This window comes from Schistosoma haematobium, chromosome 4, assembly GCF_000699445.3.
Source record: "Schistosoma haematobium chromosome 4, whole genome shotgun sequence".
Taxonomy (NCBI): Eukaryota; Metazoa; Platyhelminthes; class Trematoda; order Strigeidida; family Schistosomatidae; genus Schistosoma; species Schistosoma haematobium.
The window spans coordinates 17,472,479-17,500,277 of NC_067199.1; the positions used below are offsets into that span (position 1 = coordinate 17,472,479).

The following is a 27,799-nucleotide window of genomic DNA, read 5'->3' on the forward strand; positions in this document are numbered from 1 at the left end:
CAAGATAAGCGTCTTATGTGAATTGCACAGAGATACGGTCACGTGGATCAACTAATTGCTTTCAGTTTGTAGTGTCTGCTAATACTAACATTCAGTGTCGATGTCGAATGAGCTGTAATTTACTTACCGTTACTATTCTTTAGACGTTTTTAATACCAAGAAAAATTTATTTTACCCCAGTACATTTGTTATAGTTCCATAAGGAGTTGATCTCTGTCCAAATCGATCACATATGGAATCTTATCATAATATTGAAAATCATTAGTACAAGTCTCTGAAATCTTAATAGTTTTCGTTAGGTTACATAATTTGTTTTTTCCTACTGATTTAACGACAAAAACCGAGAAATTCCATACCCAGCTCTTTCAATAACTTACAATTAACTATTGTTTTAAATTTATTTAACTCTCTGTTAAATTTGCTTCAGTGTTGTCTGTTTCAATAGATTACTTTTATCAGAACCATCTCATTTTATTTCTTCGTAAACAGGTTGCAGAATTTCGTGGACAATATCATCAATTGATTTCTCGTATTAATATGATTATTGCACTTGTAAATAAGGTAATTTGTCCATGATTTCACTATATTACTAATTTATTCTGACTATTATTTCGATGCGTACATGGTTGTATTTTACTTTACACAGAAAAAAGATTCAAAATAATAATCCTATGGGTATTGATCTGCGTTTATAGTGTAAAATGTATATGAGCAATCCCAACAGTTTTACATGTAACAATGATCATTTAAGTATTCAACATAAAAACTGGTCATAATCTCAGTAATGAACTATAAATTCTTTGATTCTGCTTTGAGATACATTACTTTATGACGTCTGTAATACTATTCTTTTGCTCATTGTGATATATAGCGAGAGGGGCAACAGTTTTGTGAATTATACTTGACAGTTTTCTAAACTTCCTTATATTTTATTAAGTATATATCTATTCTTCATTTAAATGGTGTTTCATTACAAGAAAAAGAGTATCATTCAGTGTAATGAATAATATTTCAGATAAATGTATATTGGACGTAGTGTAACTGTAATATAGAGACAAGCCAGTAACAATATTTGAATGACTTTGTGATGCGTTAACCAATAGAACTAATAAAACTTTCCAGAGTGTAGTGGTTTCAATCAGCTTATTAGTTTCTCAAGGCTTATTATAAGTTTTTTCACTGTTAGTAATGGAGAAATATTGCTGCATAATCGTTTTAATCGGAATAAGAATATATTCACATCGAAGATTTCTTTTCGATTCTTTTCCATAATCATAAAAAGTTGTGTAGAAGTGTCATCATCGCCTACAAAATTCTTAGTAATAGATACATTGAAGGGTTAAGAGATGCTGCTATAAAACAAGTGGTATGAACAAGTCATTTGTGTATCAGCACGGATTCGAAAAGCTCGCTTGGCTTTTGCCAACTTACGTCACCTATGGCGAAGGCAAGATATCCGTCTATCAATAAAAGGACGAGTATACTGCGCGGCAGTCCGTTTTGTTTTACTTTACGGCAGCGAAACATGGCCATTAAGAGTAGAAGACACTCGTAAGCTACTAGTATTTGACCACAGATGCCTTAGAAATATTGCTGGCATCTACTGGGATTACTGGGTAAGTAATAGTGAGGTTAGATGCAGGGTATTATGGAATGATGGTAAATCAGTTGATGAGGTTGTGAATCTTCATCGACTGAGATGGTTAAGCCACCTATTGCGTATGCCTGAGCACCGATTACCACGATGTGCAATGCTAATCGATGTTGGGGATTGTTGGAAGAAAGTTAGGGGCGGCCAAACCAAAACGTGGCATCAGTGTTTGGAATCACTAACTTCTAGTCTGAGCCATGTTGATAGATGCAGACTACTTGGTTGGGGTTCGCGTGACTATCGTAACCAATGGTTGGAGACTCTTGGTGACATGGTTCAGAATCGATCACAATAGCGTAGGTGTATACACTCTCTGTCTTCCCTTAAACTAAGAGATTAAAATTACTTCATATCTTTCTACGAACTAATTCTTTCTTCCTGTACTATATCCTTATATGCAATCTTCCTCCTATATATTACCACCTTTGACCTAACCACTGCTATGAATCCGGTGTTCATCTTGCTGTGCTAATGCGGTATGGCAACCTGGACCGATGCATATATGTGCCTGGTCCTTCGTTGTAGCTGACTGATTGCATCAGTAATTTAAATTTGGCAGGTTACTTATTAACTGTACATGTTTTATTCCCATACATATTCGCATGAAATACTGGCCATTTTCTCAAGTAACTTAATTATTAAAATTATCTCTAGTAAATTGTATTAATTAATCAAACCAATCGTCAAAAATATTTTGGAAAGAATAACATTCAGACAACATAGTTACTGCTTTGATAAAAAAACAATATGATCTATTTATTACGTATTGCCGTAGTTTGAATTAAAATTATGAGCCTAGTCAAACATTCGTTGTCTCATTTAATAAGTGTTTTATAAAGACTAGTATTTGAACGAAGAATATTCTTTTCGATAAATTCTCTTCAGGTTCTACAATTCATATATCCAAATTAATAATCTGAAAAATGGCCAGGTTAAGGGTAAAGTACATCGTTTAAAGCATGTGAATTTAGGATTGTGATAAACTTTTAAGCATGTAAACGGCTATCTTTTTCTGTATAGATTGGTAAGTGGAATTTATATTGATTCAAATACTGATTTCAAGTTGACCTAAATCAACCTCCTCCCGAAATTTCTCTATCATTCATTGAATTCCGTCGATCCAGAATTTTTAATGTTCTTCCTACCAAACTCATGCTGTCAGTTTACCTGTGTGTATAGAAATGAGTGATAATATGTTATGTTGTTTTACTGTTAGCTTATATGGGTAGATGATAAAAGCGTCCACTTTGTTCTGATACCTATCTCAGTCTGTTTACTTTATTTGATTACACTTAATATTTCATTTGTCTTTTTCTTCATTGTTTTTACGTACAATGAGAAAAACAAATTCTCTTGACTTGTGAGTGAATTTAGTTTCTATGAGACTTCTTAAAAATGTTTTAGTTGATCTCTGATGACATAATTACTGTGAGTCTTTTGTGAATTTGAATTCAATGAAGTGTTAGTTATCTAGTGTTAAACAACAACTGGCTAGTTTGATCTCTTATTATTTTACTAATGTCATGGTCAGATATGTTATCATGTTTTATATGCGTTTTGGTCAAATCATAGTCATTTCTAGACAGATACATGGAAAGTAATAGCCATCATTACTTGTTTAGAACACATCTATGAATGAAATCGAACTGATCACAATAATTTTAGTGTTTAAAATTAAATACAATTAATTATTCCTACTGTTGAAGTGTTACTTGAATAATGCAACAAGATATCGTAACGGTCTAACATTTTTTATTCATTTTTTCCCAGTGTCTTATTATGACATTTAGAGTTTTTGGACGGTTCTTGTATTATGATTTTTAACTTCATTTTACCAACAAAAGCAATCGTGAGAATGTATCCAGTTAAGAATTCACGCACATTGGTTTCACCATAAAATAGAACACTATCTACTGGTTAAACTTGATACTTCCAAAGAAATTGAAAATTGGTTAGAAAGTTAATAATAAACATATTTTTTTGTTATATCCCATTGAGTAGGAAAATTGTATTTCTGACGTTTCATGACTTAATGTAATCCACTTCTTCAGAGTAGAAATGGCCTTTATTCAGTCATGAAACGTCAGAGATACAATTTTTCTACTCATTGGGATATAACAAAAAAATACTTATTATTAGCCACTGGGTTGGAATTCTATTTATTTGCATACACATATGATAGTTGGTTGTAATTGGTTGGCTTAAAATCTCACACTCATAGTTAAGTTGTACCTGCTTCCTTGACATGACTAGAGCTCTCCGTGGGATTCACACCCGCGTCACAGTCTGAGACTAACTGTTGTGCTGAATGTTTCATAGTGAAATTACTGAATGTGTTATGTGGGGCGTAATAAATGACGGTGATAAACTTTTTGCTAAAACTGTAAATCCTTACCGAAATAGACAGTTGCTATAGGTCGATATCTCATTATGAAGTGATACTATCTGAATGAGAATTCAATTCATGGAATGCTAATTATTTCTATTTATCCAACTGATCGTTTTTCTCATGCTAATGATGATGATATCTGAAACCAAGTGATAAGTAATGACAGTTTAATTGTTTAATAGATTAATTTTCATCTTGTAAAGTCATTTATTCTATTTACTAAGTTTGCTCATTGATTTATTATTATTATTATTATTATTATTATTATTATTATTATTAATTAGGAACTTGCGTATACACTAACTAAAATTTATTCATTGTTAAAGTCAAGTTAATATCGCTTTCACTACCTGCTAATCTGTTAAACTCATTTATTTCCAATTTTCGTTACTTATTTTGAAGTGGGATTTTTTCTTTATCTAAATTAATTAATAAAATGTTATGTTGGATTATGAAATAGAACTAGCTGTGAAATAAATGAATTTTGAACAGATAACTAGCAGTTTTAAACATTGGTTTAATTCTGAAAATCGTTAGAAAACCTAGTCCATACCGTTTGACATCTTGGGTTGAAAGAAATAGTTAGACTTTTTAGATTAGTATGGCTTTCACAATCTAGTATGAAGTTGCCGAGGTTGTCAAATTTCACTGGAATCATGAACCGATCTAGGTTAGATAACCAGTATCAGACCTTTGGACAGCAGGTATCCACGACTCCAGGCGGGAGACGGTTCCAGTACCTTCGGCCTTGCGGGCAAACCCTTAACCTATAGAGCGCCGAATCAAAATCCAGCGATATTAATGTCTAAGTTCAATCAGTGGATGATAATGCGTGATCAGCTTTAATTGTTTTCAGCGAGCACTTCCCCTTACCAGAAACGCTTGAATTCCATTGGTCGTGGCTTTTCACAAAAACAATTTCCATAAAACACTACGGAATCAGCTATCCATTGTTATTTAGTTTCCAATGGTATCTCCTCTGAAATCAATCTATGTCAAATACAGTTTATGACTTCTATATCTGGATTTCACAGTATTTTTTTATCAAGAAATGTTTTTATCAATACTTAAATTTGTTTTTTGAAATAACTTTTCTTTTATCCTTTAAACTAGACTAAACAATATGATTTTAAATAATGAAAATGTTAAGTGATGTTATAAAATTATTTTTCAATGTTGAAAATTGTAAAGTTAATTATGTAACTTGTCTTGGTCTTTTTTTTTCTACATTAACAATTCTGAATAGTACCTTACACTCAATCTGACAAATACTTTTTTCTGTAAATTTCGCAACAGTGACATTCATATCCGATACAGTATAATAGTCATATTCACATGTGTACATAAATACCATATTAATATTTCCGTTGAGTATGAAAAAAAATTGAATATTGTCAGTTTCATAATATTTTCTTGGTGTTTATTTGGTGATTGAAATGATTGCATAAAAATTGATTGTTTTTAGTTTATTTATTTTTCTATTCATTAGATCCCAAATATGTTTAGCAAGTCATCTAGTGAATTTTACAAGTCGATAAATTTATGTTCCTTATTTATCCGAACCATCACACTTGTAAGTTGTAAGACACCTTTAGCATCTCATCGAGGAATTTCTAAAATCTTAAAGTTCTTTATAAACATGTCAATAGTTCTCCATTTCTGTAACTAAACCGTCCTGAGAGTAAGCTTCCACTGATAGTATTGCCTTGTTATGTGTTCCAGGTCAAAAATTCAGGAACTTGTCAGTGTGACGTAGTTAAAAAGAACAATTTAAAAATATAATCTGTTCAGCAAATCCCGGGATTGAGCTACTGAAGTTGTTGACTGTGTAACTAAAACAACAACCAGCCTCCCTAAACTTAAATACCCAACAGTGTAAATCATTGTGATCCTAGTTGTCTCTTTATTCAGCTACTAATTAATGATAATCATATTTTTAAACGTTCCTACGTTTCTGATCTGTGATTCGAAAATACCAAGCAAGATTATCATCTGTAATCACCAGATGTCGATTCCTGAGATTACTTTTTGTATAAAGAAGCAAAATGATCAGGCGAATATGCTTTGGACGATATGGAGATCATTAGATGTGTCATCTCAAAAGCTTGACTTCTAAAGCTTTTCACGGATTTGTTGATCAGTAGGAACAGGGTTAGTGTATCAGCACAACTCAAAAGTATTTTCAGGCGTAGGGATTAGACTGATGAATCGAAAATTTTGTAAGGTAAATTTTTTCTGACTTCGGTTGTCGGACAAACTAAATTTACCTATTCATATTTATTATTATATGCACTCGTACACCAGTTTCATTCAATCAATTGGATATATTTCTGGCTCAGAACCTGTTACGTAATTGTGTGTTATTAAACGAATTTATTTTTATCAGGTTATTGAAGAACTTCCTCTGTATCCTTGATTAAAATATAATCTAGATGAAAATTGATTGAAATCGTGAACCGATCTAAGTTAAATAATATTGAATGAAGTCATTAATAATAATGATAATGTGATATTTTCACCATTGAAACCACGATCTGACCTTAGGTAGATTATTATTGAAAACATGTAAAGACTGAACGACCATTTTGTCCTAGTATAGGACTCTTCAGTGGTGCACATCTACATTCCTGCATTACTGAGGAGTCCTGTTAGGTATCTAACATAGGTCTGTTCAAGATTTCAATGAAGTTCGACAATCTCTACAACTTTATACTTTCAAGTAGATAAAAATGTTGATTTTATCTCTGAACATTATATCTACTATTACTATTCAGTTACTTGATAGCTCCATTACTATTGATAATTCAAATAAACTGTCACTGCCAAATTGAACAGTGACTACATTATAAGAACACTATAAAGATTTTCTTGTTAATTGATATAATACGATTAAAAATATAATGTGCTTTTATTCAAATGGCTCAACAAATCAACTGGAGTTGTTTTTTGTCAATTCTAAGTGTATTTACATCAACATGATATGAAAATCGTATTCACCTCATACTTTTTGTGTACACAAAACACACTAAAAAACAAGTCGAATACATTCATGATTTATCTCATGATTTTACTCCATATGATTTCAGTGATGCATTTCTTTTACTAAATAGTAATAGTCATAGTATTAAAGCATCCAAAAAATATTGGTTGTATATTTTAATAGTTGACGAGTCTATCGAAGCTGGACTACCATTGAAAACCTGGGAGCTGTTTCTTTTTAGTATGGGACTCCTCAGCAGTGCACATCCACGATCCCTCACGCGGGACTTGTGGAGTCTCATACTAGGACGAAACGGTCATCCAGTGCTTTCAGGTTTCCAATGGTGGTCTAGCTTAGATCGATTCGTGAATTCAACTGTTATAACGCTGCAATCTCCTAAAATCTCCATACTGATGATTATATATTTCCCAATTATAACTTTAACATTACTAATTACAACTGTGAAGTGATCGTAATTACAACCATTTCAATTTATATAAAAAACTTATTAAAAAAATCTAAATGACTACGTTGTTAAAATTCTGTTTAATGTTGAACACTTAGGGGGTAATCAGTAGGAATCATTGGACCTATAGTCTAACACTAGTTGCAACTCGCCAACTATGATTATCTACAATATTGAACGAAACTAATTTGTTACCCATAAGATTCAATGTTTGGCCACTTTGCATTATATATCACTGATTATTGATGTGTTTGAGAGGAGATTTACGTCCTGTAGAACTGAGATAATATTATTTTGATTATTCAATGAATAAAATCAATTATAAGAGTGCGACTGTATAAATTTGCAACGCACATTAAATACTATCTAGGTGATTATTCGTTATACAGTTAAACCATCAATATAGTTACGGAAATAACCAAGAAGACAGTTGGAACTATACTTTAGTCATATCAGTAGACGGTGTTATGTGCCTTGAATTACAATCGGTGTAAACGTGTAATTCTCGTTTTTTATTTTCAATGAATCATCAGTATGCTGTGTACAAGATTGACTATCATCATTGAATGTTAATTATTGAGAAAATTATTCAAGATACATTTTTCGTTTATTGATTACAATGTGTATGTTATAAAATTCGATAACTTTACAATGTGTTATATCACTATTATACTTTCAAAGAAGAGTTGCCTGGCTGTATTTATTCTTGTGTAATCACTTCATAATATACTTAATTTTGTTCCAGGGTCACCCATGAAATGTTTACTTCTCACAACATTCTCATCTACTGACTTGCTTCACCGATTTTCATTAAAATGTCTTAATCATATCTTTATTTTTCAGAATTAGGATCAATAGCTATCAGGTTTTCAAATAATTTATATACCATACATTTCTCCTACAAATTATGCGTTGTCATGAACATTTGAAGGGAATTTACTGTTAAGAATAAAGAAAAACTACTGAATATGTTCAGTGTTGTTCCCTTTATGCAATCAATAATCTGCAGTTTTTTAAAAGATATTAATTGCGCGGAGCATTTGTTTTTCATTATCTCTAAATATTTTTATGAAATTGTAACCAGAAATGGATGCTAGCTAGTAGTGGAGTCCCACAATAGGACAAAATGGCCGTCCAGTACTTACTGGTTTTCCATGGTAGTCTAGCTTCAATTGACTCATGATCCTCTAAATGCAAGTTGTTGCTTCAGGACTGGTCTGCGTCAACACCTGAACTAAGGATAGGGAGTGAAGTAGTCGAACGTGTTGACAACTTCACTTATCTTGGAAGTCTGATCAGCCCTAATGGGTTGGTGTCTGACGAAATCTCAGCACGGATTCGTAAAGCTCGTTTGGCTTTTGCCAACTTACGTCACCTTTGGCGGAGGCGAGATATCCGTCTATCAATAAAAGGACGAGTATACTGCGCGGCTGTCCGTTCTGTTTTAATTTACGGCAGCGAAACATGGCCATTAAGAGTAGAAGACACTCGTAAGCTACTAGTATTTGACCACAGATGCCTTAGAAATATTGCTGGCATCTACTGGGATCACCGGGTAAGTAATAGTGAGGTTAGACGCAGGGTATTAGGGAATGATGGTAAATCAGTTGATGAGGTTATGAATCTTCATCGACTGAGATGGTTGGGCCACGTATTACGTATGCCTGAACACCGATTACCGCGACGTGCAATGCTAACCGGTGTAGGGGATGGTTGGAAGAAAGTTAGGGGCGGCCAAACCAAAACGTGGCATCAGTGCCTGAAGTCACTAACTTCTAGTCTGAGCCATGTTGGTAGATGCAGACTACTTGGTTGGGGTCCGCGTGACTTTCGTAACCAATGGTTGGAGACCCTTGGTGACATGGCTCAGAATCGATCACAATGGCGTCGGTGTATACACTCTCTGTCTTCTCTTAAACTAAGAGATTAAGATCACTTCACATCTTTCTTTCTACGAACTAATTCTTTCTTCCTATACTATATCCTTATTGCAATCTTTCTCCTATATATTACCACCTTTGACCTAACCACTCCTATGAATCCAGTGTTCATCTTGCTGTGCTATTGAGGTATGGCAACCTGGACCGATGCATACATGTGCCTGGTCCTACGTTGTAGCTGATTGACTGACTGACTGACTCATGATCCCAACTATCGAAACTACTACAATCTTCACAAAACCCCATCTGATACTAAAATGTTTTTGTTACAATAATTAAAGGTCATAGAGGTGTAAAAATAATTATGGTTATGTGATGAGTATTTATGAATAAAATAATGAGAATATAAGAAATAAGTAAAGAGATCCCTTCGCTGAACTTCGTGTTTTTAATTTTTAATGTTTAAATGGGAATTATCTGCCAGTTCATTATAAGACGAATGGAAAAATTAATCAATCAGTTAATTATTGAAGGTAATTGCACAAGTACATTAGTGTAAATGTTCATTTGCTTAGATAAGTGCATAGAGGGAATTAAGGGACTATACAAACTTTTTTTGACATTATAAATCAAGGCTATATAATATTCATTTCTATAATATCCGCTATTTAGAAAAGAACAGGTTGGATCGGAACTCAATTAATATCCCAAACCTTCTTGAGGTCAGTCACAACTCGAAAAGCTCAGTAGTTAATGTCTCAGACTCTAAAGCTGGATAATGTATGTTCGAATCCTACCGGGATCACTAGCTCCTTCGACATTGGTTGCAAGTATATCTTACTGACGAATGCCAATAACCATAAACCGATAGGTCATGAGTGCCTTGTTATCTACTCATATTAAAAATGTATACTAAAAGACTGTAATTTGGTCACATTCATTTTAGTATGTTGTTTTACTGATTCTTATATCAAGCTCAAGTAAATATTATGAGTGGTTCGGAAAATGACATTCCACCATAAAATTATTTGTTAACAGTAATCGTTGCCAAGATAATGAAAAAATATTCGCTGTACATGACTAAATTATGATTCAAACAAATCCCATTATATTCTAAAGGCTTAACAATTTGCCAAAAATTTGAGATAAACTGTCGTAGATATCCTGATTCAAATGGATCACAGATTTTGTTTAAAGGATATTAAATTGAAAATCTCAGCTACTAAGATGTAAATAACTCAAACGTTTTGAATGGCAGTCTGGTTGGAACTTCTTTAACGAAGTAGTAAAAAATCAAAATTACCGAATGTAAATATTATTCACAAAACAATCATGCACTAAACAGATTGTCTGATCGTGTGTAGGTGATGATTATCCATTTTTAACGTGTGAATAGGTCACTTTTCAAATTTTAATGACTGAAGTGATGAATGCATTTGTATGCAGATCTAATATGAGAAAACCATCGATCATACATATCCTCATGCCATTCTCGAGCGAAAATTAGTCATTCATTAAAATCATGAACCTCGATCATTCGACGATTTTGTTCGACCATCTTCCATTGTCTTCGCAGATGCGCACTGCTGAGGAGTCTCATACTAGGACGAAACGGTCGTCCATTGGTTCCATTTCTTGAATAGTGATTTAACCTAGATAGGATCATAATTTCACTGAAAGTCAACAATGTTCACAGCCTCATACTGATAAATTAGTCTGACTGATACTCACAAATCAAATTTTTGGAGTAAATACGTGTGCTGAGAATAGATAAATGTGCCGTCATGTTAAACTAGCTGGTTGTTCGATGCGCGACTGGCTAAAATGGATTCGTCTACATAGTTGTTTTCTACATGAAATTCGATGAAGAAATAGTACTAGGTTAAATTTCTGTTTACTCATCAATCAGTACATACTACCATGTAGCTAATTAGACTCTATCCCGTCTATTTAAATTATTTGAGTCTGCTCAAATATGCCAGGCTACGGCTGTTATTTTTTGCCTATGAGAACCAAAAGTCTTGAAGTATTTCATTACATCCAAGTTCAATTATGTGTCATGTTTCCACAACATTTAACTCTGTCACCGATTTATTTTCACGTTTCCCTAAAATCTAGGAATATGCTTCGAACATAGTTTTCCCTCCTTCATCCTCACATTTAACTGTTACGAAGCCTTATCTACAGTATACAGCACTGTACTTAGTGTGTTTGGTTTCACTGACACACTTCTGTTTTCTTAGTACTGTGTCTTTGACCGCTATGAACATAGAACTAAGAGTATCTATTGTACGTTCGGAAAAATGCTCTGTTATTAATGTTAGGTTTAGGATCCTTCTAAGTTGTTTCAAAGCTCTTTTGTGGTAATATGAGGTAATTACTACGTTAATCCATTCTTTTGTTTGGTCTTTTTTTCTCAGTCTCTCCAAGAAACATTTTGAAGGACTCTGTGTAGAAATCAAAGTAAATAAATACCGAGCTAAATTGAACAACAATAACCTTCATTCTAGTTCAGTAATTCCTCAAAACCTTCAACCATTCTACATTTTACGGGTGACCGAAAATCCATCATAATATATTTTTTTGAAAGCACTTTCTAACGGTTGTCAAAGTTTACATAATTCAGCTGAAAAGCTTATCTGCGAATATAGTAATTTTCAGTTTTCATTCACTATAATATTTAAAAAAGATAAAGTATCCTTTGATTGTGAAAATTACAGCAGATTTCGTAGTTCATATTACACTTACTAAAATCGCCTCATTATGTATAACTGAAACTTTGAGCAAAGATATTTACGTGATAATTTGCATATCTGAACTAACTTTAATTACACACACTGCCGATTTTTTAAATATTTGTGAGATAGTTGCAGTTAATATTTTGATGCCATAAAATTTTAATTATCAAGATGTCATATGATCACAGTGTATTTTTTCATAATTATTCTTTCATTATAAGCGGTGCAATTCTCTAGGGAATATATTTAGCAATACTTTCTTGTCTAGTTGCTCATTAATTTTGCACATTAAGTAATACTGTCTACTTAAGTTTTAATAAACAGTCAATAAATATTGGGGGAATTTCAATTGTTGAAATCATGAGTCAGTTGAAGCTAGACTACCATGGAAAACCTGGAAGCACTGGACGGCGTTTCGTCCTAGTATGGGACTCCTCAGCAGTGTGCACCCACGATCCCGCCCCCCGCGGGATTCGAACCCATTGTTCAATAACTGTGATCATTGATTGGAGAGATTGAGTGACATGACCAAAGAATCAGTCATACTTATGATCAAAATGCATTCATTTTTCACCCTCCTCTTGCTGATGACTTACAGTATTCCATTACGCATGTCTTTACGTTTCATTTCATTCTCAAACTATATTTTTAATGTTTAATCTTCCTTAGTATCATTGCTACTACAATTGTATCAACGCGTGTTGTACTTAGTGTGCTAATTTCATTTCGAGTCTACTGGTAGTACTTACTTACACCTGTTACCCCTCGTGGGGGGCATTCTCCACGGAACTCTGTCCTGGGCAACCTTTTTCAGTCGGTATTCATCATTCTGATGTCTGCTTCCGATTCTCGACGCATTGTATCCTTTGACCTTCCATCTTTATGTTCCCCTTCAAGATTCCAAGTTAGGGCTTGCCTCTTAATACAGTTTGGTAATTTCCTATCCATTCCTAACGTCTTTTTCTAATTTCCTCTTCAGTTGGAAGCTGGTTTGTTCCCTCACATAGTAGGCTGTTGCTGACAGTATGCGATCAACGGACATTGAGTATCTTGCGTAGATAACTGCTTATAAATACTTGTGCGTTTTTGATGATGGTTATGATAGTTCTCCAAGTTTCAGCTCTGTGCAATGGAACTGTCTCCACGTTCGCATCGAAGATTGTGACTTTGATATTGGTTGACAATTGTTTAGAGTCCCATGTGTTCTTCAACTGTAGGAGTGCTGTCCTTGTTTTGACAACCATTGTCCTTATATATGCATCGGATCCTCCCTGTTCATTGATGATGCTACCCAGATACGTGAAACATTCCACCTCTTTCAGAATTTCTCTATCATGTGGGCTTGGGTTGGCGTTCTCCGTGTTGTGTTTGAAGATCTTGCTTTTTCCTTTGTGTATGTTGAGGCTTACTGGTACAGAGGATTCCGCCACATTGGCTGCCTTGTGCGTTTGTTATGGAAGGTCTAGAATGATGTTGACGATTGTCTCAGGTACACTATGGTGTCGAAGAAAGTTCCATAAGGTTCTCCTTTTACTGATATAGGTAATGTTTATCTCAGTTGACATTCAAACTAAATGTGAATGATATTGTTGATTTTTTTAAGAAAAGGCAATGTATTACTCGGTCATTTTCAAAAAACCAATAATACAGTTCGATCATTTTATTTTTCAATCAATGAAGTTATTATTTATTCGGATGCATAAATATTGGTAAAAAGGGCCACTGAATACATATGCATCACCCAAGTTACTTGATTTGTGTATGGGCTGTGATACTGCCCGGGTGCCCTGATCGAAGCAGATGGCTTCCTTAGAGGGCCACACCCGGAGCCTTCGACTTAAAGATCTGGTCCACAAGGTACTGGAGCAACGTCAGGAGATGCAGTCCCATGTTAGCTGGTGACCGATAATTGTTTCATACACCATTTATTCATAAAAACTTTAATTCATTCTCGGTTTATTTCAATTTGTTATCGAAATGAAACAACAAAGCAATATAACAATGCATAAGTTTCACTTCAGCTTCAATGCAAGTTGACATTTCAAGTAAAAAAAAACTTATGTAATTTGTATAGTTTAATTTTTACTTAAAATTAGACTGTAAACTATAGAAGGGAAATTTTATGCGTTGTTCCTTATCGATTTATTTCTGTATTTCATTTTGACAAATGCTCTGAAGTGCTTTTCATTAATTTCAGAATACATTAATGCTTTTTTCTTGTAAACGATATTTACATGTTTTATTATCTACTTTCCCCCCCCCACTTTTCACACAATCAGTTCATTAAAATAAAAACACGGCTTGTTATTCACTTGAGTTCGAGTTTGTTGCAGGAAATTCAGACGATTTTTGTCTACATTGTTTCTTTTCTGGATAATGAAGTTTGTGTTAACCGGTTGTTATGTATAGCTAATTCAATAATCAATTTTTGACCACAAGATGTATGTAGTGTTTTGTTTCATCTTTTAACATTCGGTTCAAATAATTTTCAAACTGAAAATAGTTCGTGTCTTGGGTTTGACTTTAGATAAATAAGTATTGGAATAGTATCTTTAAAGCATTTCTTATGTATGATGATTACATACTATTGGCAATGTTAAGGTTAGATGCACAATACACATATTGTTCTCTCAATATACAACCACAACTTAGATCGTCTAGATGCAATAATTTCATTTTGCATAATTGTTTTTCTTATTTTTTAAAATGCTAGAATAAATTGTATTAAACGAAATCATTTCATCATCACAATTCGTTCATTAAGAGTACTCCAAATAAATAGTTTTATCGTTATTAGATCTATCTTATCAATATTAGTATTGCGACATTAAATAGATAACACAGATTTTTTCAGTTGAGTTTGTTTAATTATTCTGTTTATTATTTGAATACGAAATCAGTTAAATATCACTTAAAATAATACATAAATTGTGGTGTACGCTACTTGTGTCGACAGATATAAGTAGTATATAACACCATTCGGAAGTGAGACGCATGGCAGCAGAAAGCTAAGACAATCGAAGTGAATAAAACAGAAACGGAGTTAGAAAGGAATTGTGAATTGGAAGAATCATACAGAATGTAAAGAATAGTTGATGGAATATTTGTAAATGTAGTATTTTATGTATGGTTTTTTTTGTTCTACTGGGATACGCTGTAATTTTGTATTAAAATGCATTTAGTCGTCCCCGCCTTTTTTTCGTTCACTACAAAACCAATTCTTAGAACTATTTATTATTGAACCAATCAGTTATAATCTCGAATCTTACCCCATGTAATTTGCTTTGAACATTATAGTGATACATCTATCTTTTATCCAATATATATGAGTCTAATAAACATATATTTGATTACTCAATAACCTACCATAGTTAGTTCATTTTAAAAATAGTCCTTTGTCGATTAAAGCACTCGGGTAGTGATCTAGTAATTTATATCATAAGTAGTAATTCAATGATAGGTCTTTTATTTACACTCCCCTCTTCATCTACTTCTAGGCAGTCAGAGTATCTTGAGGCGGCCTGCTTGAGCATCTGGACTACCTGTTCCTGCCATCTAGACATTTCAACAAGTTATCTATTTTTGTTTGTTTTAATATATCATTATGTCTATTAATCGCATAAGCTATCCTGGTGCATTTCTGAAAAGTGTACAACCTTTCGTTGTCAAAGTTAGAAAAGCCCAATAAGAGATAATGTGGTCACTGGCAATATGCAGATAAAAGAATATACATTATTCAGATGTTCATTTACTGGACTGCTAACATCTAACTGGCGATCACTCAATATTTATCGTCAGGATCGACCAAGAAGTACGAAACAGAAACTTGTTTAAATACTTTGTGCTGAGAATCCTATATTGTACCAATAATATAATATTGAATAAAGCTTATAATAATAATAATAATAATAATAATAATAATAATAAATCTCAAACTAAGTACGTGACCGAATACATAAACCTATACTCAATTTGTGATGGACAACATAAGATTTATCCGACTAATGCTTGTACACGCATATCTTATGGTTAATTATTTTCTTTTCAAATAATTTCTTGTTTGTTTTTCTCGATTCTAGTTGTTTGCTCCATTCAACATTGTAACAGTTATTGTTCGTTTAGAAATTTGGGAACAGGATCGTGTTAGTTTAAAAGTTGAAGAACATCATCTGCTCACTGCATTAGCTCAATTTAAACGAATGTATGCTAATGTGCGTCATGATTGCTTGCATGCTCTATTGTAAGTTAGTATTCTAACATTTAGTTGTGTTTTTGTTACTGTTTCATATGGTGACCAATGCAATGATTATTAAATATTTATGTAAAATATCAGTTAGTCAGCCAATCAATCAATAGGCAATGTAGAACCTGACACGTATGTACTTCAGTTCAAGTTTCCATCACTTTGTCATAATAACTAGATGAAATTATCATGACCAATTCCAGAGTAGGTGAATTAGTTATGTAGTGTATGCTACTTGTGTCGACAGACATAAGTGTGGAAAATTTACAAGTGAAGTATTTTATATATGGTTCTTACATTCTACCGGGATATTCTGTAATTTTGTAATAAAATCCATTGGTTGTGTTCTCGTTCATTACAGTTACAATATCACTAGTAGTAAAAGAGACTAAGTATTTACAATACAGTTTAGAAAGAAGAGTGGATTTGTTTAATAAAACAAATATAAAATGGTTTCAAAGCTCGAAATCTAAGAGAAAACTACTAATTCATACATCTAAGTCATTGTGACAGATTCTCAGTCATCTCACACGAAAATCTCCAATAATTAGTTAAAATTATCGCTCGAATTACTTGAAGCTCATACATTCACCAGGATCTGTAACGTCTTTTTTTATTCGTAGCATTGAATAAATCTGAACGGGAAATTCCACCCTAAGCTAAAAAAACTTTGACCATATCTGTTAGTCATTGAAAACTAGTTTTGCACATTTGGTTGCCTCAATATTGCCTTAAGTCACAAGCATTATAAATAAACATGGATGGTGGCTAGCAGCGGGATCCAGGATGCGTGTTTCATCCCACTTGGGGCTCGTCAGCTGGATGTACCTGCATCCCCATTACACAAGCAATTGGTTGTCAGGACTTGGTAGCTAAGTGGATAAAGCGATGGCGTTTGAAGCGGACGGTTCTGGGTTCGAGTCCAGGAGTGAACATCAACTTTGGGATGCAGGTACATCCATCTGACGAGCCCCAGGTAAGACGAGACGCGCATCCTGGATTCCACCACTAACTACTATCCATCTTTGCTTATAGTTTTATACAGATCAATCTGATGTATTGATAAATAGTAGTTACTACTGTGACATGATTAATTCTAATATCCAAATGGTAATGTAATTTTTCATCACATGTATGCATAATTTTATCAACCAATTTATATGTGAATATTTTTGTTCATTAAAGCTTTATCTGTACAGATGAGTCATCTCAGTAGTGCGTTATCAGTAACACTTATTATTATTATTATTATTATTACTATTATTATTATTATTCGAAATTTTAGCATTTATTTCTAAAAATCCAATCATACTTATATATATCTATCTGAAATGAACTATTTTATTGCAAGACAGACTAAACAACAAACACTACAGCACATTATTATTATTGTTGCTAATTATAAGTACCTATAAAAAAAATACTTCTATTCAACTCGTTTAATCAGTAGATGTTGTCTAGAATAAAAAATGTAAACTTTGACGTACTATTTTATGACATCAAATAGGACTTCCGATTTCTTGCACCATAGTTAATGACTTGTGTTTCAAACTGACATTACAATAGTTGAACGTCGATTACACTCTCAAACCACTTGACCATTATGTCGTATTATTCAAATAATTATAACGTGATAATACTTTTAAACTAACCACTCATTTTGATAAGCTTTTCAAAATCCCATACGACTTGATATTAGTAAAAATGATAAGGTTTGAATACTTCCGTGAAAATTATTCATTTAACAGATGTCTCTAAGTTATACATTCCTTAAATATGCTTTCTAGACTGAATACAAAATTTCTGTTATGTCCTATGGCCTATGGCCCTGTCAATTATCACGTGATGAAACTTCCAATCAGTATACCGATTTATATGACCTTGTCTCTGTGCTAAATCAATGACACGTCAACCAGCACTAGCAGTCTTGCGTCAACTCTGAATCCTTATTGATCCTCTGTATTAGTAACTTCTTGCCTAGCCTAGCCCGCTCAGTCCAGAACACAAATATCAGCCTCCGCTGTGTGAATCGTATATTTCAATTACGCGAAATATGCAAGCAGGCCAGACTGCATCACACCATAAAATGAAGAATAGTTATACTAGATCAAATTAAAAGTGTCTGAGTGTGAGTGACTGTAACTAATGGTAAACCGTCTAATAGTAGCCAATAAATCAAATAAAAGCTTATAACAAGAGGTATATATATAGAATGACAATCCATAAATAGGTTTTAGAAATTATCCCTGCTTCGGTCTGGGCACCCGGGCAGTATCACAGCCCACACGCAAATGATGAGCTCTCTATATCTATGGAAACTACTTTTCTCGCTTCGAAAAACAGTCAAATGATTCAAAGTATTGTCATTACTATTATTGTCATTATTATTATTATTACTATTATTATTATTATTATTATTATTATTATTATTATTATTATTATTATTTACCACATTATTCACCCTCTTTTATACTTATACAGCGGCTCGTCTTTGGTGGAAATTCGACTGTATCTAAACGTTCTCGAGTCACTGTCCGGTTGAAAATTGTATGTTTCCACTGTATATGAGTACTGAAGCAGTTTTTCTGAAACCACGTGCACCATTCAAACTGGCTGCCTTCAACGTTCGCACACTTATGCAGGTTGGACAACAGATAGGGCTGTCTATGTCTTTAGAAAGTCTTAATATTGATGTTTGCTGTCTATCCGAGACCCGTATTCGAGACTCTGGCGAAGTACTACAAATTCGATCTCCATCTGTCGCTTCGAAAAGCTTGTTTCACGTGCGCTTATCCGGGGACCCTGTGGCATCTTCGTCTGGACTCTCTGGCGTTGGTGTCGCACTAAGCGCTAGAGCTGAGGCAGCACTAATCGATTGGATCCTCATTAACAGTCGGTTATGTGCTGTTAGATTAGAAAGTTCCATCAAAGTGAGAAGAAATCGGCGTGAGAAACGATGTCTTTTCCTCATCTCCGCCTATGCCGCGACAGATTGCAGCCCGGATGCAATCAAGGATGAATTCTACCACCAGTTATCTGTTCTTCTCCAGAAGTGCGTTCGACAGATACTGTATTACTAGCCGGAGACTTGAATGCTCAGGTCGGGCGTCTAGGCACAGAAGAGGGTCGTTTAGGTGGCCGATGGGGACTCGTTGGTCGCAGGACAGATAACGGGAGCCGTCTACTGCAACTTTGCACAGACCACAACCTGTTTCTGGCTAGCACTAACTTTCGGCACAGTCATCGCCGATGTGCCACCTGGCGTCCTCCCTCTGCATCTCAAGCCTTGACTCAGATTGATCACATCGCGATCAGCTACCGCTGGCGTGGTTGTGTACAAAACTGCCGCTCCTTTTGGAGTACCTATCTGGACTCTGATCATGCCCTTGTCTGCGCAAATCTTACCTTACTTTTCAGTGGAGAACGAAGTGACCGCCACCAACGGATTGATGTCAGCAAGTTGGTTGCAAGTAGGTATCGAACCGAGCTAGGTTCTAGGCTAGCTACTATTCCACCGAAAAGTATAGATGAGCATCGGTTGCAATTGCATGACGCCATGAAAATGGCGGGTACAGTCAGTTGTGGGTTTGCGAAACGTCTCGCTTATAAGCACTGAGTTTCTTCAGGCTACTTACAAGTTATCGAAGCCGGGTGACCGTGAGTTTGACCATAAACGAGGTATGTTACGCAATGAAATCGGGCAAAGCTTGCGTAAGGACCAAGAAGCCTGGTGGTCGGAGCGTGCTAATGAGCTGGAGGCAACAGCTGCATCTGGTAATTACCGGAAGCTCTTCCAACTCATCTGAGCCACTGGCAACAAGAAGTCTGGTGTGAGTGAAACAATCTGCGAGGATGATGGGATGCCAATCACTAACATCCATCGACGTCTTGGACGATGGGCAGAATTTTTCGAAGGGCAGTTCAACTGGCCTGCTGCTCCGGCAACATCGGTCGGACTGTCCTGCCCTCCATGGCCGGTGACGACTGACCCACCAAACGAGGAGGAAGTCTGCAAGGAACTCCAACTCTTGAAGCGCTGCAAATCTCCGGGCCCAGATGACTTACCTCCGGCTCTTTTTAAAGATGGTGGTGACTTTCTGACTAAGGAACTGATGACGTTGTTTAAAAAATTCTGGGAACTAGAGAGTGTACCAACTTCATGGAATGAGTCGATAGTTGTCCCTATCTTTAAAAAGCGCTCACGTCGTTTCTGTAACAACTATCGAGGGATAAGTCTACTTCCGATTGCGTCCAAGCTATTGGCTTCCGTCATACTTCGTAGGTTGTTCAAATCCCGAGAAAGATTGACTCGCGAGGAGTAGGCTGGGTTTCGTTCTGGTCGAGGATGTATTGATCATATCTTCACCCTCCGCCAAATGTTAGAACACCGCTATACTTATCAAAGGCCAACAATCGTAGTGTTTCTTGACATCAGGGCTGCCTTCGATTCGTTGGATAGGACTGTTCTCTGGGATTGTCTATTGAAGAAGGGTGTGCCTGAGAAGTTTATTAACATCCTAAAAGCCCTATATAAAAACACCTCAGGCAGAGTGAGGGCATACAACCACCTTTCTCCATTGTTCCATTCGAGTGGTGGGGTTAGGCAGGGTTGCCCAATCTCACCATTCCTCTTCAACTTTGCCATCGATGACATTCTGGAAACAGCTCTGATGGGTGTAAGTAATGGTGGTGTGGATCTGTTGCCTGGAGAAAGACTTCTTGACCTTGAGTATGCGGACGATATTGTCTTACTGTGCGATAATGCCCAAGGCATGCAATCCGCACTTAATCAGTTGGCAATCAGTGTCCGTAGATATGGTATGTGCTTTGCACCTTCGAAATGCAAAGTACTTCAACAAGACTGGCAGGATCTTAATACTGTACTCACCCTGGATGGTGAGCAGATAGAAGTAGTCGAGAAGTTCGTGTATCTAGGTAGCTGCATAAGTGCTGGTGGTGGTGTGAGTGAGATCAATGCACGTATAGTTTAAGCCAGAGCAGCTTATGCCAATCTAGGCCATCTTTGACGCCTTCGTGATGTTATGTTGGCTGTCTACAATACGTCGGTGAGAGCAGTTTTGTTCTATGCTTTAAAACCTGGCCTCTCCGAGTTGAGGATGTTCGACGACTCTGTGTTTGGTCATCGTTGTCTGAGAAGGATTGCTGACATCCAGTGGCAACACCATGTCAGTAATGCAGAGGTTCAGCATCGTGTGTTCGGGCACAGAGACGATAATGCAATTGGTGTCACCACCTTGAAACACCGACTTCGGTAGCTTGGACATGTTCTCCGAATGTCGTCCCAGAGAATTCCACGTCGTGCATTATTTGCCGACTCTGGGACTGGTTGGGAGAAGCGGAGAGGTGGTCAGTGCATGACATGGTGTCGTGGCATGAAAGAAAGCTGCAAAGGACTGGCTTGTGTCGGTCCTTCACGACTCCCTGGTTGAGGTTCTAGAGATGGTGCTACACAGTGGCTAGAAACGTTATCAGATATGGCTCAGAATAGAAGCCAGTGGCGATCCTGCTGTAACCTTCTTTTACTTTCTTCATAAAAAGTGTTGTGTCTTCCTTACCTGAAAGATTTCTTCCGATTGTACCTTTCCGTTCCCTCATTACTACCACACTACCTTACACCAATCTCTTCGTTATTGTTCTCCTTTTTTGCGCTCCTTAGTTTTTTTTTTTCTATTTCTCTTCGAATTCTCATTGTTTTGTGTGGCGCGTATATATTGGCGTTCTCTTGTTCCAATATTTATGTGTTCAAATAATAAATAAATTTAGAAATTATCCATAATTTAATCTTATTCAGATACAATGTCAGTCATCAAACCCTCCTTATTTAAATAATACAAATTCGTCTCAACTAATCAGTTCTTTTTTAGTGAATGATGAGAATCAATATTCAATCTAATTAACATCACACATTACTGGTTAAACAAATAACCATTTGACCTTATTACAATTTAAAATACAATTGTTATTGATTATTGAACAAAATAAACACACGTTCATACCTGTTTCATTCAGCCTAAATAAGTGTAGATAAAGTTTGCCGAAGTGAATATGTGTCAGTAAGATGCTAATGAAACTATCGTCTAATGCTATTATCATTATTATTACTACTAATACTAAATCCCATTATGGTAATAGTGTAGTGGACGCTACTCACAAGACTGTCTGTAAGTATTGTGTAGCGGAACAGAACGTCGAAGTTGTTATAATTATCAGATGAAGTGAAGAGTTTCGGAGCGGCGAAAGCATGGCGTTGGCAGAACACTTGAAGACCAGATGAGAAGACATAACACATAAGAGAACACACTGAATGATGCAAATTTATAATGTATTAATTAAATACTTTGTAACTTCTTACAATAAGTATATTCTTCGTGTCCATTGTCGTGTAGTACAATAGTAATTAATGCCTAAACGATAATGACTACAACCACTTTGCATAACTTCAACGTACGAGGAGTTTTATCTATTGATTAATTAGAAACCGCCCAAACTAATGTGTCATCTATGACACATGTTGTTGTTATATCTCTTTACAATCTAATAGTATAAATACGAGTTAACTTATTTGTTTAAACTTTGACGTGAATTCACATTTTTCCTTTAAAAATCTTTTCATTTCTGGTTTCTTCTTTTCCTTATACAAACAAAAAATGACCTGACAACATAGAGGTACAAAAGAACAAGGCTCACGAACACGTGGAAAAGCTAATCATATGACCATGTGTATTTATTCGCGTTGTGTTGGTTACAGTAGAGTAAGTTTGGACAAAATTTTTCATTATTCTTCTAATAATTGTTTAATTAATGATTAATTAACTGAGTAATTCTCTGAATTTTCAGTTCATCAGTTGGTTATCATATTAGTCATGTTTGCTGACTGAGTCATATAATGTACTGGTATTTGCTGCTGTTATTAGACATGATGATCTATCGTGATGCATTCAATTGATTAACAAGTTCACTAATCCTTACAACTAGGTTATTTTATGTCCTCGACCTTCTTTCAATGACTCATTCTCATCATATGGTCTGTAGTATTTATATGTATGTCTTTGAACATTTTGTAATTTGAATCACACGAAATGATCATAGTTAGACAACCCTTGAAAATGAGGAAATATTGAAAAGTTGTTTCGTCTTAGTACGAGACTCTTCAGCAATGAGTATTTAAAATCCCACTAAAGAGCTTCTTGATTTTCAACGGGTCGCTAGAGAATGTAGATGCATAATGTAGACTGCGAAATTCCAAAATCTTTTTAGACCAATTACATTATAATATAAACTTATCAAAACCACTAAAATTGCCTTTATTTATTACCTTACTTTTTCAAGGAGATTTTATGCAGCTTAGAGATAATGTTCTCATTATAAAAAGAATGAAGCTGTTTTAGTTTACTTTGGTAAAGCTCACAATCTTATAAGAGATTGTACCCATAATTTTTTAGTCTCTCAACCATCGCAATACTTCTAAAGAAGAGTTAACTAACCGATTTCATAGTTAATTAATTACTGCCCCACTTTATTTCTTCACAGTTTACAGCTTCTTATTAGAACCTTGAAAGTTCCATCATGATAATACGTTTGCAAAACAAAAAAAAACTGACAATTGTGTTGATTGTGACCAAAAGTAAATAAATAAAATATTTTATCTAGAAATAAAAATATGGATATTTTATCTACTTATTTTTCGTTGTTGTTGTATGTATTTATTTAGGTATCACCAACACTTGATATTATTGAAACAGCTCGCACTATCGCACATGAACTTGGACATAATTTCGGTTTAAGACATGATACTGAAGAATGTGAATGTCAAGGTTGTATAATGGCTACTGGTGTAGAGTAAGTACTATTCATTGGTGAATTATATTTGTCTATTTTTGATTAATAAATTGCACTTGAAGTTCCTCCACTTGACAGCTGTTGTCGGTTGTTGAAAACTTCGTCTGATATGGCTCAAAAATCGCTAGCGATAGAACAGATGCCATTCAGCCCTTATCTTTCTTTCCATTTTGAATTCCAGTATCCCATCATACATACTTTTCACCATGTCTTTTCAAGTCATATTCTCAAGGCTTATCTTTCATTTTATCATTGCTACTACATTATTTCCATCAATTTTGTTGTTTTTGTCTCGTCGTGCCCATGTCTGTTTGTCAGCGTCGATGTTCATATTATAACTTGAAACCACTACTTACGTCTGCAAACATCAACGCGTTATCCACTAGGCTACTGAGTCTACTAACTGGTTCGTTGGGTATGAATTTATATGTAAGAGTGCGTTTTTAATATACAAAACAGTTTGTGACTATCTGAGCTCAGTAGCCTAACCGATAACGTTTGATAAACGAAAGCAATAGTCCTGAGTTATCAAACAACCCATATGACAATGTAGAAATTAGTTAATGGAAGTCCTGAATATAAACAATAGGAAATTACACAACCTTACTACTTGAAAGATTCCCAAGTCAACAATTCAAAGTGTCAACACTATGCTGATCGTTGTCACTGTCTTTCGTATCATTGTCTCAGAAAACTTTTTCGTTGATTTTTTTTCTTTGATAAGTTAATTTACAGGAATTAAAAATCAGTATTTTGACATAATTATAAACTGTCAACTTTTCTTAATAACGTATTTTGTTTACAGATTTGCGTTTTATTTACATTGCGCTATTTCTTGTCAAGATCACAGACATACTTGTTTTCATATTGTATTTGATTTCCTCCTTAATGTCCATCGACTTATTTGGTTGTTCGAATGAATAACTGTCTTATTAGACAACTTAGTATATCTTAGGTTTTTATACCACCACAAAAATATCGTCCCTTCTTGTTATCTTCAGAGAAAAAGAAAGAAATTTCTTATAGACCCTTACTTATGCATGTGTGTGCTTTCCAAATTCACTATTAGCATGCCCATATATGAAGTCTAAATATGAATGCCTAAATGATGGTTGGTTGTAATTGTTTACCTATTATGACGCTCTTAAGTCATAATAATCATATTTTCACAAACATGTAAGTATCACGTGGTTTCCAAGGTTACTTTTTCTGACAACAATGTCCATGATTATGATCATGATAGAGAGATTACAAACATTCTTTGTATTGGCTAAGTTCGGTTTATGTTTTTGGTGAAATAAATAACGCTAAAGGTGTTATTTGCTTCGATTTGATAGTTCCTTTGTGAAGTATATCGACTCATTATTAGTTCATTTTGATCATTTGCTAGATAGAGACACTTTCGAGGATATATTCTTTTTATCATGGACTGATATCCATTGTAATATATCTGAAAATAAACGAACATTAGGCCGATATATTATTCAAGAGTAGGAATTTAGAGGTATTTATTGAAACTAAGAACACAACCACCAGTAGTCATTACGCTCATCCTGAAGTTGCTTTTTGTTGTTCGTTATGAACAAATTGTTAATAGTTTCCACTTCGAGATCCACTTGACAATATGTAAATATATGGTTATGGAGATTGTTCAGTTTCAAAGAAACCTTGAGTCGATCAATATTACATTACCATTGAAAATCCAGAAACACCGGATTGCCGCTTCGTCCTGGTATAGGATTCCTCAGTAGTTCACATTTACTTCCCACTCAAGAATCGAACATTAATTGGCTCATTATTTCATTGTAACTCAACAGTCAACAGTCTGCAAAACCCTATACCTCTAAAATCAATTTCTGATTGATTCAAACATGAATTTATATACCTAAGCTTGGATTATAGAAATCATACGAAGTTGTGTAAGATATCACAATTGAATATCGTATCCATTTGAATTTTCTGAAAAATTGATTATAATAGAGGCAAAGGATTTTAAATAAATGATCTCGCAGATAAATGAATGAATATTGTACCTGATACGTCTTCTGATTGAACGCTACTTGTTATCTCTGGTCGTCGCTGATTGTTACGTCGGAATCACCTATTACGACGCGAAAGTTAAAACAAGAAGACTGGTACAAATGAATTTTTTTAGCCCCAAACGCGACGACGACCCTAGTCGAAAATACACTAATCTATATATTGGTTTGTACACCCATTTCGATTAATAATTAGGATGAAATCACACATATGAAAAATACTCATTGTTATAACAAATCATGTGCTATATGTCATGCCGATTCATAGTTCATGTCAATTTTTATTGCAAGAATGTCGTATGTTATACAGAATGAAATGTCATACGGGAAAACAGAAACAAATACTACACTGAGTAATCTTCATATTTAATTAAAACGGAAGTAACGTTGAACAAAAATCATAATGAGTAAAAGAATGTAATTTTGACTTTTGACCCGGTTATATCATGACCTATTCTGTACTTATCTATCATCAACTTTTGTTCACATTTATGGAATTACGCAACGTCTTGTATTAAGTTGTATGTTACTATTGTTACTACAGTAATCGATTTTTCAGAAAATGTCATTTAAATATGACATTTATTATTGTTACACTGTATCCGGTCTTCGTAATTTTTATTGGGTTGTTATAGTTTTGCTAAAACCCTACCGATACATGTTTACGTTGACTTTTGATTGGCTTCATTTTTACAAATTCTATTTGTAATACAGATTTTTATATATGTGACAGGCTGCTAGTAGTTGATAATCATCCAAATCTAAGTTTACCGATTGAAATCTACATCTTAAACGTGTCCAAAATTAGGACCTTGATGGAAATGTCGATTTGCTTATTTTAATTCATTTCACCCTAAGTTTTTACTACCACTGATCATGATTTTCACTCTATCCTCGACAATCCAATGTATATCTGCCATTACAGCTCAGATTAACAGTCACCGACTTCATCGATTGATTCCATTTCCCAGTTAAACTGCCTTCTTCGTTCTTTACATGTACTTACTTACTTACTTATTTACTTACGCCTGTTACTCCTCGTGAAGGAGCATAGGCCGCTCACCAGCATTCTCCATCCAACCCTGTCCTGGGAAATCCTTTCCAGCTCCTTCCAGTTGTAATTCATCCTTTTCATATCTGCTTCTATTATCCGACGTAATGTGTTCTTTGGCCTTCCTCTTTTCCGCTTCCCTTCAGGATTCCAAGTTAGGGCTTGTCTCGTGATACAGTTTGACGATTTGCGTAATGTATGTCCTATCCATTTCCATCGTCTTTTCCTAATTTCCTCTTCAGCTGGAAGTTGGTTTGTTCTCTCCTACAGAAGGCTATTGCTGATGGTATCTGGCCAATGGATGTTGAGTATCTTGCGTAGACAGCTATTTATAAATACTTGTACTTTCCTGACTGTGGTTGTTGTAGTTCTCCAAGTTTCAGCTCCATACAGTAGAACTGCCTTGACGTTCGTATTGAAGATTCTCACTTTGATATTGGTTGAAAGTTGTTTTGAATTCCATATGTTCTTCAATTGTAGGAATGCGGCCCTTGCTTTGCCA

General features: G+C 34.8%; 1 protein-coding gene across 1 annotated transcript in view; it reads left to right on the top strand.

The window, feature by feature from the left end:
* The window catches only part of MS3_00007543 (uncharacterized protein), a 93,089-nt gene that overhangs the window by 20,449 nt on the left and 44,841 nt on the right, over positions 1–27,799 (top strand). The window contains exons 8-11 of the mRNA XM_051215834.1: positions 490–561; positions 16,184–16,344; positions 23,033–23,120; positions 24,080–24,207. Coding sequence (XP_051066376.1) covers positions 490–561; positions 16,184–16,344; positions 23,033–23,120; positions 24,080–24,207 — 449 coding nt within the window. The remainder of the gene's footprint in view (positions 1–489; positions 562–16,183; positions 16,345–23,032; positions 23,121–24,079; positions 24,208–27,799) is intronic.